Source organism: Henckelia pumila, chromosome 4, assembly GCF_033568475.1.
Source record: "Henckelia pumila isolate YLH828 chromosome 4, ASM3356847v2, whole genome shotgun sequence".
Lineage (NCBI taxonomy): Eukaryota > Viridiplantae > Streptophyta > Magnoliopsida > Lamiales > Gesneriaceae > Henckelia > Henckelia pumila.
The window spans coordinates 35,797,457-35,815,604 of NC_133123.1; the positions used below are offsets into that span (position 1 = coordinate 35,797,457).

At 36.0% G+C, this 18,148-nt stretch overlaps 1 protein-coding gene across 1 annotated transcript; it reads left to right on the forward strand.

The window, feature by feature from the left end:
* Nucleotides 1-12,172: 12,172 nt before the first annotated feature.
* LOC140865798 (NAC domain-containing protein 37-like) lies at nt 12,173-14,828 on the forward strand. The gene is made up of 3 exons (XM_073270571.1): nt 12,173-12,417; nt 12,989-13,264; nt 14,233-14,828. The coding sequence occupies exons 1-3, from the start codon at nt 12,246-12,248 to the stop codon at nt 14,790-14,792; spliced, it is 1,008 nt and encodes a 335-aa protein (XP_073126672.1). The 5' UTR covers nt 12,173-12,245; the 3' UTR covers nt 14,793-14,828.
* The last annotated feature ends 3,320 nt before the right edge of the window (nt 14,829-18,148 follow it).

Consider the following 18,148-nt stretch of genomic DNA (forward strand, 5'->3'; position numbering starts at 1 on the left):
TTGTTAGAATCGATTTAGATTCTAGTATGTTGTTCTTGGCGGAGTTCTGATCGTTTATTATCTGTCGGTTTTGAAATAGAGCGACGTTCGGAATTGTTATGATTTTTGGAAACCATTTTCGAAAATGTGGGTTTTGAGATTTGTTGGGATTGCCTTGTTGTTGTTGTATTAGCATTGAATTGAGTTGATATCGATAATGAACTGCAGTCTGCGTTTTCGGTTTGTTCAGTTTATAGCCGTTATGCCGTCGGTTTGAGTTTTGGGATTTCGAACCGTTTTTGAGTTGTTGAACTTGGCTTGTAAGTTGATCATGGTTATTGATCTTTGATTTGTATCTGAACAGATTCGTTTGGAGTTAGTCAAGCCCAGGGTTAACAGCATTTGTTCGTTTCAGAGATTTGGACGAAGAACGGTATAGAGAATTACCTTGAGCCTTGTTGTTGTTTAGATTGGTTAGACTTTGATACAATCTTTTGTTGTAGCTTCCCAGAAGTTGGAACTACTGCCTTGAAAGGTAAAAGTAGTCATCGATAGCAGGATAGCATACTCGGGACAGTTGGTTCTCGAGTTTCCCTTAAAAGCACATACTTGCATCTACACTTGTTCTAGCATGGGGAACTTGTGTCTTGTCTTGAGCTTTTGTTATATGGCTATGTTTTATGTTTCTGTTATGCATTCATCTTGAGCCAACTTTGATTTCAGCGGGTAGAATAGCCTTTTTTGTTTAGACGTTTGGGAACTATAATTGAGTGGCCTAGATCGTAGTCGTTTCACCTAGTGCTAGCATACTCATTATAGTTGCTCAAAGTCTAGAGGAGTGAGATACGTGGCACCACCTCGATTGGGAGAGTCGGTGAGTCGTTACGTGATCTCATCCTCGGGATCCCAAAAGCACAGCAGCAATCCCTCGTTTATCAGATTTGATATCCGGTTTAAAGACATGCATTTCATTTCATTGTTATTGATTACGTTGTTGTCTTGAAAGCATGTTTATTGTTGTATTACTTGATATATTGCTTTTACTGGGATTATCATTCTCACCAGTTATCCGGCTGTTGCTTTGTTTTGTATGTGTACTTGGCAACAGGTGGGTCAGGAACAAGTCAGAAGAGGCATGGTTAGCTTCGAGGAAAAGATGTAGAAGTGAGACTTGGTTTAGAAGTCGATTTCAGCATGCCAATCTAGTTTATGTTAGAACATTTTTAGTTATCGAACTTCATCGTTATATTGTTGTTGCATGTTCTCGACTTTGGTTCGGTTGTTGAACTCCAGAACTCATGTTTTAATTTGAGGAATCAAGTTTGTAACGCATGTTTATGTTTTAAAATATTGTATGGCTTGATGTTCTTGATTTTGGCAATTTCTAGCACCGGAGCAGCCAGGGAGGCGCGCCCGCGCGCCTGCGCCCCTTTTCGGGCAGGGCGTCATGCGCGGCCGCGCATGAGCCAGGGCGCCGTGCGCGGCCGCGCGGGCCCTTTTAAAAAAAAAATGTGTTGGCTTTTAATGCTTGATTATTTTAATTACTCCTTTAATTGATGTTTAGAACCGAGGTCTCACAGTTATGGTGGAACGTTGGTTGATTTGAGTCTATTGGATTGATATAATGCTGTATGCATTTTCGATTTATCAGATTATAACCGTTATGCAGCCGATTTGAATTTTAAGAATTTTGGAAGTTTTGTTGAGTTTTGGGATTAATTTGGTTTGGATGGATTGTTATTGGACTGTGTTTGTATCCGTACAGATTGATTGAAGATAGCGGAGTTCAGAATTGACAACTTTCGAATCGTTGAAGAGTTGATCGAGGTTTGGTATCGAGTTGATCTCATCCTCGGAAGTTGACTTGAATTATCTTCATCGTTGAACTTTGTTTGGAATGGAATTTTGATTTGGAATTCTTGTATTGTTGTTGTTTCCAGGTTTGGAGAATCGACGTTTGAAAGAGGTATAAGATGACTTAGATTGGAACGGAACGAGTGACTTGAATCCGACTTGATTCGAGTGTTCCGGAAAAATCACATACTTGCATGTTATTTGATTATTTGAGTTATTTGAGTTATGTTTTGCATTGCATTCATATTGAGCTAAGAATCCTTGATTTGAGCAGCGGACAGGACGACCCTTTTATGATAGACGTTTTGGGGATTATATTGTGAGTGGCCTGGGTGTAGCCGTTTCACCTAGTGCTAGCATAATCCTTATAGTCGCACCAAAGTCTAGAGGATGAAGATACGTAGCACCACCTCGATCGGGGGAGTCGGTGAGTCGTTTACGTGATCTCGTCCTCGGGATCCCAAAAGCAAAAGCAGCAACTCTTTTGATTATCCGACTTGATAATCCCAGATTTTAAAGACATGCATTGCATTTATGCATATGAATTAAGTTTTAGACATGTTTGTGGGATTTGCATGGTTGATATTTGATTAATTGGAAGTTGATGTATTTCGATTTGAGATGCTTATCTGATATTGCATGTTTGTCTTTTTTACTGGGAATATTATTCTCACCGAATTATCCGGCTGTTGTCTTGTCTTTGTATGTGTGCTTGACAACAGGTGAGGCAGGATTGAGTCATAGACGACAGGGATAGAACGAGAATGAAGAATAGAAGTGGGACTTCGAGTTAGGATTGGAAATGCATGCCAATCTAGTTTATGTTTTGAAAGTATGTTTAGAACTCGAGTGTTGTTGAATATTAGAATTGATTATGAATGATGAATATTGAAGTTTGTATGTTGATTACATGTTGTAGGATTCGTAATTGATCATGTTAGATTGATATTAGATTGAGTTGAATTGTTGAATTGAGATTTGAAATATGTTCAGTTTTCTGGAAAAATTCTGTTGCCCAGGGTGCGCTCGATCCTATGAAATGCTGGGATCGAGCGCAGCCCCTGAAATTATTGAGGCAGTAGACTCAGCATTGTGGTGCGCTCGATCCTGGCTTTTTGCCGGATCGAGCGCGGAACATATTTTTTCTCGGCAGAGAGTTCAGGAATATGGTGCACTCGATCCTGGAATTTTCTAGGATCGAGCGCGGCACTATTCATTAAAAAAAAATTTTCTTTCCTTTTCTTTTAGGCTTTGATTAATGATGTTTAATTATGGATTATTTGATATTAGCCGATTAGAATCGAGGTCTCACATTAAGTGGTATCAGAGAGATAAGATTCTTGGACTGAATTAGAGTGAGCGGGATAGATCGAGTTCGCATGAATTGAATTCTCGCATGTGTTTGAATTATTTAATTGAGTTATTAAATAACATGCGAGCATGCTTTATTGATTGAGAATTAATTGAATTACATGATTATGTGATTAAATTCTAAAGCATGATTTACTTGAGATATGAATTGCTTGGATTTTTGGTTCGAATTCGAATTTTCTCGGGATGGTTGAATTATTCGAGAAAGAGGTTTTGGACACCGAATGTTGGAAGATTGAGGTGATTGTGTTCTAACTCGCTTGAATATGAGATATATGTTCTTGATGTATATTGAACAGGAATCGAACTGCATAGAATCCAGTCAGGATAAGGTTATACCGCGTCTGATCAGATGGATATCTATTCGACATTGATTGAAGAGTTATTGATGAGATTTTAGTCGTTTTAATCACCGACTCTGAAGAGTAATGAGAATACCGCGGGATGTGAAAGCTGGTTAGTAGAGATCGATCAGATATGGGATTCTCTGGACTACACTTATGACTGATGGATTTTGGGTGAGTTCCCTTATTTCTTTTGAGGAATCTAGATGATGAATTCCCTTCTTGTTGAGCTTTTGGGTTCTTTAGTCGCAACTCTGGATTTTTATTGGGAATAAGATTGAACTAGGCAGTATAGTACTTAGGCTTTTGGATTTGGATTTTTGTTATCCGTTGAATTGTTCCTCTGGTAAGAATTTTGATTCAAGGATTTCTTTGATATTATTCTATAGATGAACCGTTTATTTCAGAATTGTGCAGAGGAATTCTCTTTGTTTGTAGTTGATGTTATAATCTAGCCCAAATTGGCTGATAAACCAGTGGTTGAAGAGTTTGCTGACGTATTCTAGATGAGATTTCTGGATTTCCTCCGAGTTATGAGGTTAGTTTCAGCAACGACTTGAGATCGGGACTGTTCTTATCGTTGAATTCTTATCTTTTGGAATGAGAATTGTACTGATCATTCGGAGCTTTTGAGGATCGTATAGTAGATTTTGTGCCGAACAATGATATGTTATTCTTCGATGTCTGAATGCTGTTTGGATCGAGTTGTCTTCCTCGATTTTATGATCTAGATCGACGTCCTTATCCGAGATTGGAAATTTATGAATTCTATCCCTGATTCTTCGAGGGATTCTTATCGTGGGTGAAGCCGATTACTTCGCAGAGTATGTTCTTCTGTTTGGACTTCATCTTATGATACTAGTTCTTATTGATTGCAGAAGAGATTGATCAGCGCTTTAGTAATTTTTACTTCCTTCTGGACTGATGATCTTCAGTGTCAGGAACTTCTTCTTATTGAGATTGTGGTATGCTATTGTTCACAAAAATCATTTATTTGCTTGAGCATCGAGACAGCTGAAGACTCTCGAGATTCAATGTCTGAATCTGGACTTTGTGCTCGCAGCGATCTTATTGATCAGAAGATCTGTTATCTTTTGTCTTATGAGGAATTTTCGTGATCTGTTCTAATCTTAGGAATTGGAGTATTTGTTTTCGTAGACGGAACTGATTTGGAAATAGAGAAGAGGATTAGATAATATGAGATTCTGACTGCGAATCTTTCCTGAGGAATTGTATGCAACAGCTGATGCTCTGAGCCGAAAGATCTGTTCTTATTTTATCTACTATCAGTATTTTCTTTGATCGATGATTGTTACACTTATGATTAGAGTTTGAAACAGATAGGATGCCTATCAGGAATTTTGCTTTTGAGCCGAATCAGAATGAGATAGAGATTACGTTCGAGGGATACGTCGCGAGACTTCTGTGACCTGTTTAAGTTGAGTTGCTATCCGTGTATGATTGACGATTATTATTCTGATATTGTTTTCCCTACGTATTGGTTCTCATACATGATCATATGTTAGATTTCTGTCAGGAATATTTTTTTTGTCAGATTGTATGATTTGCAGAAGTCTGTTAGTTTAGACAGAGATCTTTGATGCACTCGTGCTTTAGGAAAGGACTTCGATGAGGTTTTGTGGTCTGATTTCAACATTATTTAGTTCGATACCCTCAGAACGACGGACAGCCAGAGCAGATGAGTTGAAATTTTGAAGTTATGCCATGAGTTGTAGTGCTCGACTTAGAACTAGTTGGCAGAACTCCGAATTCTTGTGGAGACTTCGTACAACGACAGTTTTTTGGTGAATTCTTGAATGCACTTTTCAAGAGTTGTACGAGAAGAGAAGAAGATTCCAGTTGATTGGAGGTGATTTTCTGTGTCACCTGTTTTGGAACCAAAGATGAATCGAATTGTGACTAAGCAGAGGAAGATTATTCTGACGAGAATGAGTCGAATTTGGATTGACGGACTTGAAGGAGTAAATTGGAGAGACGCAGTTCGTGTTAGAACCGTATTTGATTTCGAGTACGAAATCTTTTCTTAGAGGGGGAGAATTGTAACGCTCCGATTTTATCTTAATTGTTTTTATTTGAGATAATCGAAGATTCCAGACTTCAAGAGCCGACTTGATTTTGATCAGGGTCCTTTTTGCAAATTTCAGAATTTTTAGGGACTAAAATGCAATTTTGGAGTTTATTAGATATTTAAGCAAGCTATTGACTTTCTCTTCACTCCATCTTCCTCCTCCAAGCCGTTTCATCCATTGATGAAGAGAGAAACGTGAGTTCAAGCTTCCATATTTCAGTCCGAGCTCGATCCGTCCGTTGAAATTTATTTCTGAATGCAGATTAGCGATCACGGCTGCGAGAGCTTCATTCTATCGTAAGTTTTTCTACGATCAGATACATTCTAGTTTTGGGATGTTGTTAGAATCGATTGAGTTTCTAGTATGTTGATCTAGGCAGAGTTCTGATCGTTTATTCTCTGTCGGTTTCGAAATAGAGCGTCGTTCGGATTTGTTATGAATTTTTGAAGGGATTTTCAAAAGTTGAGTTTTATGATTTGTTAGAATTGGATTGTTATGGTGGAACATTGGTTGATTTGAGTCTATTGGATTGATATAATGCTGTCTGCGTTTCCGGTTTATCAGATTATAGCCGTTATGCCGCCGGTTTGAATTTTAAGAATTTTGGAAGTTTTGTTGAGTTTTGGGATTAATTTGGTTTGGATGGATTGTTATTGGACTGTGTTTGTATCCATGCAGATTGATTGAAGATAGCGGAGTTTAAAATTGACAGCTTTCGAATCGTTGAAGAGTTGATCGAGGTTTGGTATCGAGTTGATCTCATCCTCGGAAGTTGACTTGAATTATCTTCATCGTTGAACTTTGTTTGGAATGGAATTTTGATTTGGAATTCTTGTATTGTTGTTGTTTCCAGGTTTGGAGTATTGACGTTTGAAAGAGGTATAAGATGACTTAGATTGGAATAGAACGAGTGACTTGAATCCGACTTGATTTGAGTGTTCCGGAAAAATCACATACTTGCATGTTATTTGATTATTTGAGTTATGTTTTGCATTGCATTCATATTGAGCTAAGAATCCTTGATTTGAGCAGCGGGCAGGACTGCTCTTTTATGATAGACGTTTTGGGGATTATATTGTGAGTGACCTGGGTGTAGCTGTTTCACCTAGTGCTAGCATACTCCTTATAGTCGCACCAAAGTCTAGAGGATGGAGATACGTAGCACCACCTCGATCGGGAGAGTCGGTGAGTCGTTTACGTGATCTCGTCCTCGGGATCCCAAAAGCAAAAGCAGTAACTCTTTTGATTATCCGACTTGATAATCCCAGATTTTAAAGACATGCATTGCATTTATGCATATGAATTGAGTTTTAGACATGCTTGTGGGATTTGCATGGTTGATATTTGATTAATTGGAAGTTGATGTATTTCGATTTGAGATGCTTATCTGATATTACATGTTTGTCTCTTTTACTGAGAATATTATTCTCACCGGATTATCCGGCTGTTGTCTTGTCTTTGTATATATGCTTGACAACAGGTGGGGCAGGATTGAATCAGAGACGACAGGGATAGAACGAAAATGAAGAATAGAAGTGGGACTTCGAGTTAGAATTGGAAATGCATGCCAATCTAGTTTATGTTTTGAAAGTATGTTTAGAACTCGAGTGTTGTTGAATATTAGAATTGATTATGAATGATGAATATTGAAGTTTGTATGTTGATTACATGTTGTAGGATTCGGAATTGAGCATGTTAGATTGATATTAGATTGAGTTGAATTGTTGAATTGAGATTTGAAACATGTTCAGTTTTTTGGAAAAATTCTGTTGCCCAGGGTGCGCTCGATCCTATGAAATGCTGGGATCGAGCGCAGCCCCTGAAATTATTGAGGCAGTAGACTCAGCATTGTGGTGCGCTCGATCCTGGCTTTTTGTCGGATCGAGCGCGGAACATATTTTTTCTCGGCAGAGAGTTCAGGAATATGGTGCGCTCGATCTTGGAATTTTCTAGGATCGAGCACGGCACTATTCATTCAAAAAAAAAAATTTCTTTCCTTTTATTTTAGGCTTTGATTAATGATGTTTAATTATGGATTATTTGATATTAGCCGATTAGAATCGAGGTCTCACAAGAGATGTTATCTTCGAGGAAGATAAAGTAAAGGGATACAAAAGCACACTGAATTCAGAAACTACTATCATTCAGTTGGAAAATAAGACAAACGAAGATCAAGTTTCTTGTGAAGCAGTACCAAAGCACGAGGTACAAGAACCAGTTGAGTCAGAGGTTTCCAAAGTGAGGCAGTCAACTCGAGAGAGAAGACCACCAGGTTGGCTTTCAGATTATGTCACTTAAAGCAACATTGCATATTTTTTATTAACAGAGGATGTTGAGCCTTCGAGTTTCCATGAGGCTACTCAAAGCTCGGATGTATCCGTGTGGATGACAGCGATGCATGAAAAATTGGAAGCATTAGACATAAACAAAACTTGGGATATTATTACACTACCACGAGAGAGGAAAGCTATTGGTAACAGTTGGGTCTATAAGATCAAGCGTGATGGCAATAACCAAGTGGAGCGGTATCGTGCAAGATTGGTTGTCAAAGGGTACGCTCAGAAAGAAGGTATTGACTTCAATGAGATATTTTTTCATGTGGTTCGACTTTCAACAGTCAGGGTAGTATTGGCATTGTGTGCGGTGTTTGAACTACATCTTGAACAACTAGATGTGAAAACGGCATTTCTTCATGGCGATCTTGAAGAAGAAATCTATATGCTCCAGCCAGAAGGTTTTGCAGAAAAAGACAAAGAAAACTTGGTTTGCATGTTGAACAAATCTCTGTACGGTCTCAAACAGGCGGCGAGGTGTTGGTACAAGAGATTTGATTCATATATCATGAGCCTTGGGTACAACAGACTCAGTGCAGACCCTTGTACGTATTTCAAGAGGTCTGATGACGATGATTATATCATTTTGCTGTTGTATGTGGACGACATGTTGGTAGCAGGCCCCAACAAAGATCGGGTCCAAGAATTGAAGGCACAGTTGGCTAGAAAATTTGATATGAAGGACTTGGGACCAGCAAACAAGATTCTAGGGATGCAAGTTCATCAAGACAGAAGTAATAAGAAGATTTGGCTTTCCCAGAAAAATTATTTGAAGAAAATCTTGCAACGCTTCAACATGCAAGATAGTAAGCCAGTTTCAACCCCTCTTCCTATTAACTTCAAATTATCTTCTAAGATGTGTCCTAGCAGTGAAGCAGAGAGGATGGAGATGTCTCGAGTACCGTATGTATCACGAGTGGGAATTTTGATGTTCGCCATGATTTGTACAAGACCAGACATTGCACATGCAGTGGGAGCAGTCAGTCGGTATAAGGAGAATCCTGAACAAGAGCATTGGAGCATGGTTAAGAGGATCCTTAGATATATTAAGGGTACCTCGGTTGCTGCGTTATATTTTGGAGGATCAGATTTTACACTCAGGGGCTATGTGGATTCAGACTACGTAGGTGATCCAGATAAGAGAAAATCTACTACTGGATACGTGTTTAGAGTTGCAGAAGGTGCAGTAAGCTGAGTTTCAAAATTGTAAACGATTGTGGCATTATCTACAACAGAGGCAGAATACATGGCAGCTACTCAAGCTTGCAAGGAGGCAATATGGATTAAAAGGTTATTGGAGGAACTTGGGCACAAACAAGAAAATATTCCTCTGTTTTGTGACAGTCAGAGTTCCTTGCACATTGCAAGGAATCCAGCCTTTCATTCCAGGACTAAACACATTGGAGTTCAATTTCACTTTGTACGGGAAGTAGTAGAAGAAGGAAGTGTGGATATGCAGAAGATCCATACAAAGGATAACATAGCTGATATTCTGACCAAGCCAGTGAGTACAGACAAGTTCGAATGGTGTAGATTCTCAAGTGGCCTAGCAAAAACTTAAGCAGCAGGGAAAGGCAAGATTAAAAGGACGTGTGGAGCTGTGTTTGATTCTCAAACAAATCTCCAAGTGGAAGAAATGTCGGCAAAAGAAAGAAAAAAAATTAATTAAAAACAAGTGGATGGCAAATGGCAGCATGTGGCAGAGGAAAAATTGTGGCAGGCCATGTGTATGTACAACAAAGAAGGGAAATTCATATGAGAATTTTCCTTCTCACAAACATACCGAGGAATTGCCCTATAAATAGGTGTCTTTGCTCCTCATTTTCATCATCCCATCTTCTGAGTTCACTTCCTTCAGATTAAATAGCATTCAATACATTTTAGTGTTTTTTTATAATATTTGAGAGATATGTTTTCTCCTGTATTAACAGAGTGTGTGTCTCTTTGGAAGATAGAGAGGTTGTAATTCTCCAAATATTATAGTGGAATCTTTTGGTCTTACCCGTGGTTTTTATCCTAATAGTTTTTGGGGGTTTTCCACGTAAATCTTGGTGTCTATTTTATTCTTCAATTTCCATAATTTTTATCTCGTGATGCCGCACCTGAGACCAACATTATTATCATTATATGAACCAACTGATAGAGAATCAGTGTCAAAACTCAAATAAACAATATTCAATGAATTTAGTTGTTTCAGACACACAAAAATTTTCATTTATGGCTTTTGTGATGTATTGTACAATTTAGCGTATGCGTGCGTGTGTGTGTTCAAAAGGTGAAGTGTAATAATTCCTATTTAAATTACACTTTCATTTTGTGAAACAAAAAATATCATTTACGAAATTAATGGGCCATATATAGTAATCAACCGGGTTTTCACAGAAAAATGAAGTGATATAGGACCATTAAGATCTAATTTTGACAAATTATAGGACCAGAAGTGATATAAATCATTTTATTATAGGGTCGATTTCAAATTAATTCCCCACTTTCATTTTGCGAAAGAAATATTGTCAATGTCAAAACTAGCTAATAGGCCACATATAGTTTTGTTACGAAAAAAAATTCAAAAATGTAAATACAATTTATTTTTAATATAAATTTTATACTTTTACCTAATTCCAGCTGAGTTCATGTGCAAATTAGAGTGAGGTTAAAAGATTATTTCCAGACAAAGAGACAAGAAGGTCAGCATCCACCTTTAGAATGTTTCCTTTCTTCAGACTTCACTTTTCTTTCTTTTTTTTATTTATCTTTCATGTACAAACAAGGCGTGCTACGAATATATAGGGATAATAATCGGGAAACTCTATTAAGAGCACAACATTTTCACTTATATTATGATGAAATAATTAACTACTTAGAGCTGAAACTTAATAATTAAATAACATTTTATGTAAACGTTTGAAAATTTGAATACGGCTCATGAATTCGAAATCTAAATGGAAACTAAGTATATATATATGTGTGTGTGTGTATGACAAAGTAAAAGAAATTATTAGAGCAAGAAATAAGAGAGAGCAATCAGAATTCCACCTTCTTTAAGTCAACTTTCGTCAAACTACCACAAAAAAGAAAAAGAAAAACACTATTTCGTAGACCTAAACGATCCCCCTTTTTTTAAGACAAAAACTCCTATGAGACGGTTTCAAGGATCATTTTTTGAGACGGATTTCTTATATGGGTTACCCATTAAAAAATATTATATTTTATGTCAAAAGTATTACTTATTATTATATAAAAATATGGAAATGGTTAACCCGTCTCACGAATGAGCTGTCTCACAAGTGTGATACTCATTTTTTAATGATATATCTAGTAACCTTCAAATATTAATGCACCAAAACTCAATATTCTAAAAATAAAATATCGATTCCCTAATAAGTCGGGAACACATTTTTTTTAATTCTTCATCAATTCTTTAATACTCATCATTCCGTCACAAATATATAGCTTGATTTGTTTTTAAGCTAAGAAGATCATTAGAAAACCAAAATTTACATAAACGTCATATATATTTTAAATAGTGTATGCAACTTCTAAAATAATTTATTATGGAGATTTTTCTAACAAACACTATCTTAATTCATTCAAAGAGTGGTTTCACTTGTTCCAATACTTAGTTAACATGAATATATTATTAAAAAACAAGAAAATAAAGCAACTAAATTTAGAAATAAGAAACTAGCTAGCTAGCTAGACTATTTATTTTGGATTAAAAAAAAGGTCTATATATTTTGAACCGTGAAAGTATATATTAGGGAACTAATATAATAAACTTAAACTATACTATGTTGCTTCTAATTCACCATTGCCCAACACAACATCATAATCACTTGTCAGTTTCTATCCTCTCTTGTTCTTCATTAGGAGCACTGCTTAATCATTTGCTTTACCATCATATCCAATAACCCCAATTATTCTAATAACCAAACAAATTAAATTAAAAATATATACTCCAAACTAATAAAAAAACAAAATTTTAAAAAAAGGTTTCTTTAAACACGCGTTGAAACACCTTTTAGAGATAAAATTGTCAAGTGCTGCTCACCACCAAATGTGCTGATAATTATATCTGATAACACTTGTCACCTTTTGATACGTAGGGTTCATGATTTCGTTTTTTTCTTCACCTTTTGGCTAACTTTTCGGTTGTGCTTTGTATTATATAGCTCGGTTATGATTTAGAGATGATGGAATTAGTGAAAGAAAATAAGTGGTTTTTGACTTGTATAAGTGGGGTGTGAATTTGATGCAGAGATATTGATTGATATATGGATTCGAGTATGGAGTATAGTTCTCGTGTTCCGCCCGGGTTTCGGTTCCATCCGACGGACGAGGAGCTGGTCGGATACTATCTTAGGAAGAAGGTTGCTGCACAGAAGATAGATCTTGATGTTATAAGGGATATTGATCTGTATAGGATTGAACCATGGGATCTTCAAGGTATTCACTATTCAGCAGCTATAGTACTTCAGGTTTCTTTAATTTTTCTCTTGATTCTACTTTCTTAATTAGGGTTTTTCGAAGATATATATTTTAGTTGCTTGAACTACCTAGGATCATCTTAGGTGGTCCTCGATCTTGGTAGGTTTTGAGATTGTTTTGATCAATTATCGGAGGAAAAAGAACGGATCGATCTTGGATGATTTCTGAAAAATCTATTTGTCTCACGAATATATAGATTTCTGAAAAATCTATTTAAAATCTTGATATCCAAACTTCTTTGATATATCAATTCAAATCTAGCACATCACATAAACAAGTACTAAAATACATAATGGCAAGTTAAAGAAGATTCCCTTTTGATTTGTCATTTCTATGTTCTTGATAGTCTAAGACTATATATTCCATAGCCTTGGGCTATATATATGTGTTTCAGTACTAGAGCTAGCTAATAGAAAATTGAACTCTCTGGTTGCATGTATAGCTAGCAGCTGCTTTCATTAATACTTATAATATGTTTCTATATTTTAACTGGCATATTTCTCTATATATAAATCCCATGCATGCACAGATAAATGTCGAATCGGGTATGAAGAGCAGAAGGAGTGGTATTTCTTCAGTCACAAAGACAAGAAGTACCCAACTGGTACAAGAACAAACAGGGCGACGATGGCTGGGTTCTGGAAGGCCACCGGAAGAGATAAAGCAGTATACGATAAATCGAAACTTATCGGTATGAGGAAAACCCTAGTCTTCTACAAAGGAAGGGCACCAAATGGGCATAAAACCGACTGGATCATGCATGAGTACAGGCTTGAATCAGATGAAAATGGCCTTCCTCAGGCAAGTTTAATTTCTTTATTCACCATTTTTCTTCAAATTTAAAACAAACATCCCATTCATACAGCCAAGTTTATCAAGGTAGTCTCCTATTCAAATAAAATCATTAATGTCGGGAGTTTTAATATATAGTTTAAGCTGCCGGCTTTATTCAAGTAACTTTTGATGATTACTAACCATTCATGAGTGAAAAGTAAAAAAAATTTAATCGTGAAAATTCAATATTTACACAAATTATTAAAAGGCGTACAACTCGTTTCCTTGTTAATTATGCATAACAAAAAGAGTTAAACAAGGCATGAAATGATTTAATTTCTCTAAGTAAAGGGCCCATTTTCCCCCATCTTTTTAATAGCTAGGCATGCACTTCCTTTGCATGTTCCATTACATGCAAATGCAATCCTCCTCATAATGCATGTAAAGAAAGGTGATTCTTTTTCCGTGGTCAAAAGGACCTTTAATTTTTCAGACAATGAACGAGGTACCATCTCCATTTAAACAAATTGTTTAATGATCCATACATAAGATTTTCACACTTTCTTCAACATTTTAAGGTTATGAGTGGCGAAATCCAAGGAGGGATATATATGATCATCAGTTAATTTGTTTTCTTTCGACGAAAGAAATCTCGGTTAATGTAACATTCATGGATCAAGATTGTAAATTTTTTTACCTATTTTACTCTAATATATTTAATTAAAAACAAATTAATTATAATTCTTACAAAGAAAAAAAATTAAATATGAAAGTTCTAATTCAGTTTAAACTGTGAAGTGCTCTTCTAATTATTCATGCATCCATGCATCATATATACTAATCTCCATGCACATTTACAGGCATTGCCAATAAGTGATTTATTTCTAATTAATACGGAACAAGTAATCTAAAATTTCAATAAAACAAACATATTTTCCTAATAATCAAAATCATGCAAGCGATTCGTCGTGTTCATCGCAACAATTTTTTTGCAGGAAGAAGGATGGGTGGTTTGCCGGGCTTTCAAGAAAAGAATCATAACACAAACAAAGAGCTCCATTTCGGGGTGGGACTCAGCCTACTATTATCAACATGAACCCATTGGTGTCAGCAAAATTATGGGTTCCATGGATCAAATACCGAAACACAAACCCTCAAACCATCTAGCCGAAAACTCGGTCTGCAAACAAGAAACAGATGCTGCTGCTGAAACCCTAAATCTAGTTGAGTACTCCGATCAATTCGTGCAGCTTCCCGAGCTAGATTCTCCGCCCCTTCTACCGGTAAAAAAACCGAGCTCCGCGACAGAAAAGCCTGCTAGCAATGAGGATGACAATGATGATTACATAAAGGAATACTGTAAATCAAAGAATGTGATGGATTGGAGAGATCTTGACAGATTTGTTGCCTCTCAGCTTAGCCATGGAGATGCTGAATATGAAAGTGATCGTAGGGTTTCGAGTTTTGAGGAGTTGCTTACTTGTGGGGAAGAAGGATCAAAGTTGAACGATGCAATCTTGAGTGATTGTGATATTGGAATTTGCATATTTAATAAATGAGTTTTGTTTGTAAATCAAGATGAATTTGTCAATGGAATTTGGGACAAAGTATTTTTGTTTTGTTTTGTTTTTTTTTTTGACATAATTATGGTTGTGAATGATATAAGTAATCATTAAGTCTAAGCATATATTCATTTTCTTGTATCTATCATTTTCTACTTTGCATAATTTTTGGGATTGGCATAAAGAGTACATAGGTTTACATATGCATGATAATGATATAAGAATTTTCAAAATATTTTGATGATAAAATTATTTTTAATTAATTAATTAAAATATAATAAATTAAAGAAAATATTTTGATTATCAATCAAATTTTGAATGATATAGTCTACATTTTGGATATGTTTAACATGCAATGAAAATTAATTAGTAAATAAAAAGAATTTTATTTTAATTTGATATTAGTCTTATTAAATATGAGGGAGAATAACGTTTTTGTTCTTATTATTTGTCAATTCACATTTTAGCCCACAAACTTACTTTTTTTTTTTTTCAATTTTATTTGTTTTCTCCGAATGATAACTGGCACCGAAAAATAGTGGTGTGGTGTCAGCCATTGCTGATATGGCTCTAGAAATTGCTGGCATGTCAAAATATTGTGTACGTCAGAATTATGGTAACAAAGAAACAAAATAGAAAAAAAATGTGCAGGTTATGTATATATAATGTGAATAGACAAACAATAAAAAATTCATGAAGAGCATTTTTCATGACTGAAAATGTTGTTTTCTCTAAATATGAAGAGTTTTAGTTGTCAATAAACCAAAATAAATGGTTTAGCAGGATCTCTATATATATATTTTAGATAAATATGTTGAATTGTATATCAAACTTTTACTTGAGGACCACCCAAAAGATTTAGAAAATTATTTTAGGAACCCTCCCTTAAAATGTAACTAATGATATTTGCGTGTATATATATGCATACAATATCATATGCTTAATTAATTGTATTTTATCATAAATCTTATTTATCAAATGATATGATCATAACTCAAGTAATGAAAGAACGTTATTACGCGAGAATTCATCAGATCAAATATATAACAGTGACTCAACATTCTTACTTGTAATATTAATTGGATCTGACTAGCTATTATTTATGGAAGAATACCGAATTGACTAGCATTTTCATTTTTTAAAAAAAGTCATATATTTGCTTAAATCAAGGACGGGTCTAGCTTAGGGAGTCCTAGGCTGTAGCTCACCCCAATTTTTTTTTGGAAAAAACTGTAATTTTGGTCTTGTATGTTTGTTACTTTGCGATTTCGGTCCTCTATGTTCTATGTCAAAAGACTCGGAACCAAGTCAAAAAAAAGATGAAAGTTACCAAAAAAAAACAAAGATAGCGGACTAAAATTGAAATTTGACAACATAGAGGATCAAAATCCTACAGACAAACATATAAGACTAAAAACACGATTTTTCTATTTTTTGTGAGTAGTACAATGTAATTACTTTTTTTATAATATATAATTTATTGATTAAGTTCAAGCTCACCCCAATTACTCTAATTCTTAAATCCATCCCTGACTTAAATGGACGTGTGAACGCACGCTCGCAAATATTGAGTTAACGCTCAACAATATATAAAGATAATGACATTAGTATAAATATATATATATATATATATATACATATATATTGTTAGATTATATTAGATTATGTTATTATTATTAGGTTTTTCTATTTGTTTAGGCTTTTCTATTTATTGGCTAATTATGATAGAGTAGTATTTTTATTGTTTGCTTTTATTTAATCTAACTATATAAACATCTTGTTGTGTAACTTTTATACACAATTTTTCATGATATAGAAAACCTAGTTTTCTCTCCTTTAATTTCTACATGGTATCAAAGCCTCCATCTCTATGGATTTCGATCGTTTGATTGAAGGACTGTTAATCTCGTCCACAGCTAGTGCGTCTGTCCGTCCAGTTTTTCTCCGCTCTTCGTATTTTGATTAGTTTTTTTTTTCTTGTTCTCGCATCAACTTGGTTTTCTGCTCCCTATTTGGTTGTCCGTGCACACTCTTTGTTGTCACCATGGCTGGTCGTAAAGATGATTCGCTTCAACCGATTAGTGTCCAATTGGATGGAAAAAATTATTCGTATTGGGTCTATGTTATGAAGAATTTCTTGCGGGGAAAATCTATTTGGGGTTATGTTACTGGTGTGTGTGTTAAACCTACTGACATCAAAGCTGCTGATTATGCAAAGTCGTTGGATACTTGGGAGGCCGATAATGCGAAGATTATAATGTGGATCAATAATTCTGTTACACACTCCATTGGTGCTCAGCTGGCCAAGTATGAGACTGCCAAACAAGTTTGGGATTATCTGTCAAAATTGTACACACAGTCTAACTTTGCCAAACAATATCAATTGGAAGCAGATATTCGTGCTCTTCGGCAGAGAGATATGGACATCCAAGATTTTTATTCTGGCATGTCCGAACTATGGGACCAGTTGGCACTCACAGAACTTCAGAATTGCAAGCATTCCCGGCTTACGTCATTCATAGAGAAGAAAAAGGTCTGGTCCAATTTTTTATGGCTCTTCGTGATGATTTTGAAGGATTGAGTGGGACAATCTTGCATCGTAGTCCTGTTCCTTCCGTTGATTCGGTGGTACATGAATTGCTTGCTGAGGAGATTCGCTTTAAGTCTCAAGATGATAAGGGGACTCCTGTCCCATCTACGCCATCTGTTTTTTCCGCACCACAGCGCCCTCTGCCTCATAACCAAAATCGATCTACTTTGAAGATTTCTACTGATGAGTGTGCTTATTGCAAAGAAAAGGGACATTGGAAGTCACAATGTCCACAATTGTTGAACAAAGGTAAACCACAGTCGCAGGAACAGAAACGACCACCGTAACAACGACCTCAGCAGCCGTCCTTGCTACCTCAGAATGCTTCATGGAAACCTGGTACTCAACCACAACAGTTTCCATATCCACCACAGTCCAGTAATGCAGTGGTTGCCCCCTCTTTGGATCCGTATCTGTTTGAGCAGTTTCAGCAGTTCCTTGCTTCACAGTCCTCTGCCCAGCCATCTGCCATGGCAGTCTCCTCTCATATAGGTTTGTCATCGTTTGCTCCTTCAGGTATACCCTCATCCTTGTGGGTCTTGGATTCTGGTGCCTCCTATGTCACCCCACTTGTCCTCCTTTGTCTCTTTTACTCCCAGTTCATCTATCTCTGTTGCAACTGCTGATGGTACTGCTATGCCATTAGTAGGTGTTGGTTCCATTGTTAATTCTTGTTTGTCTCTTACAGATGTTTACTATATTCCTAATCTCAGTTTAAATCTTGTCTCTGTTAGTCAATTATGTGAGTCTGGATACTTAGTCT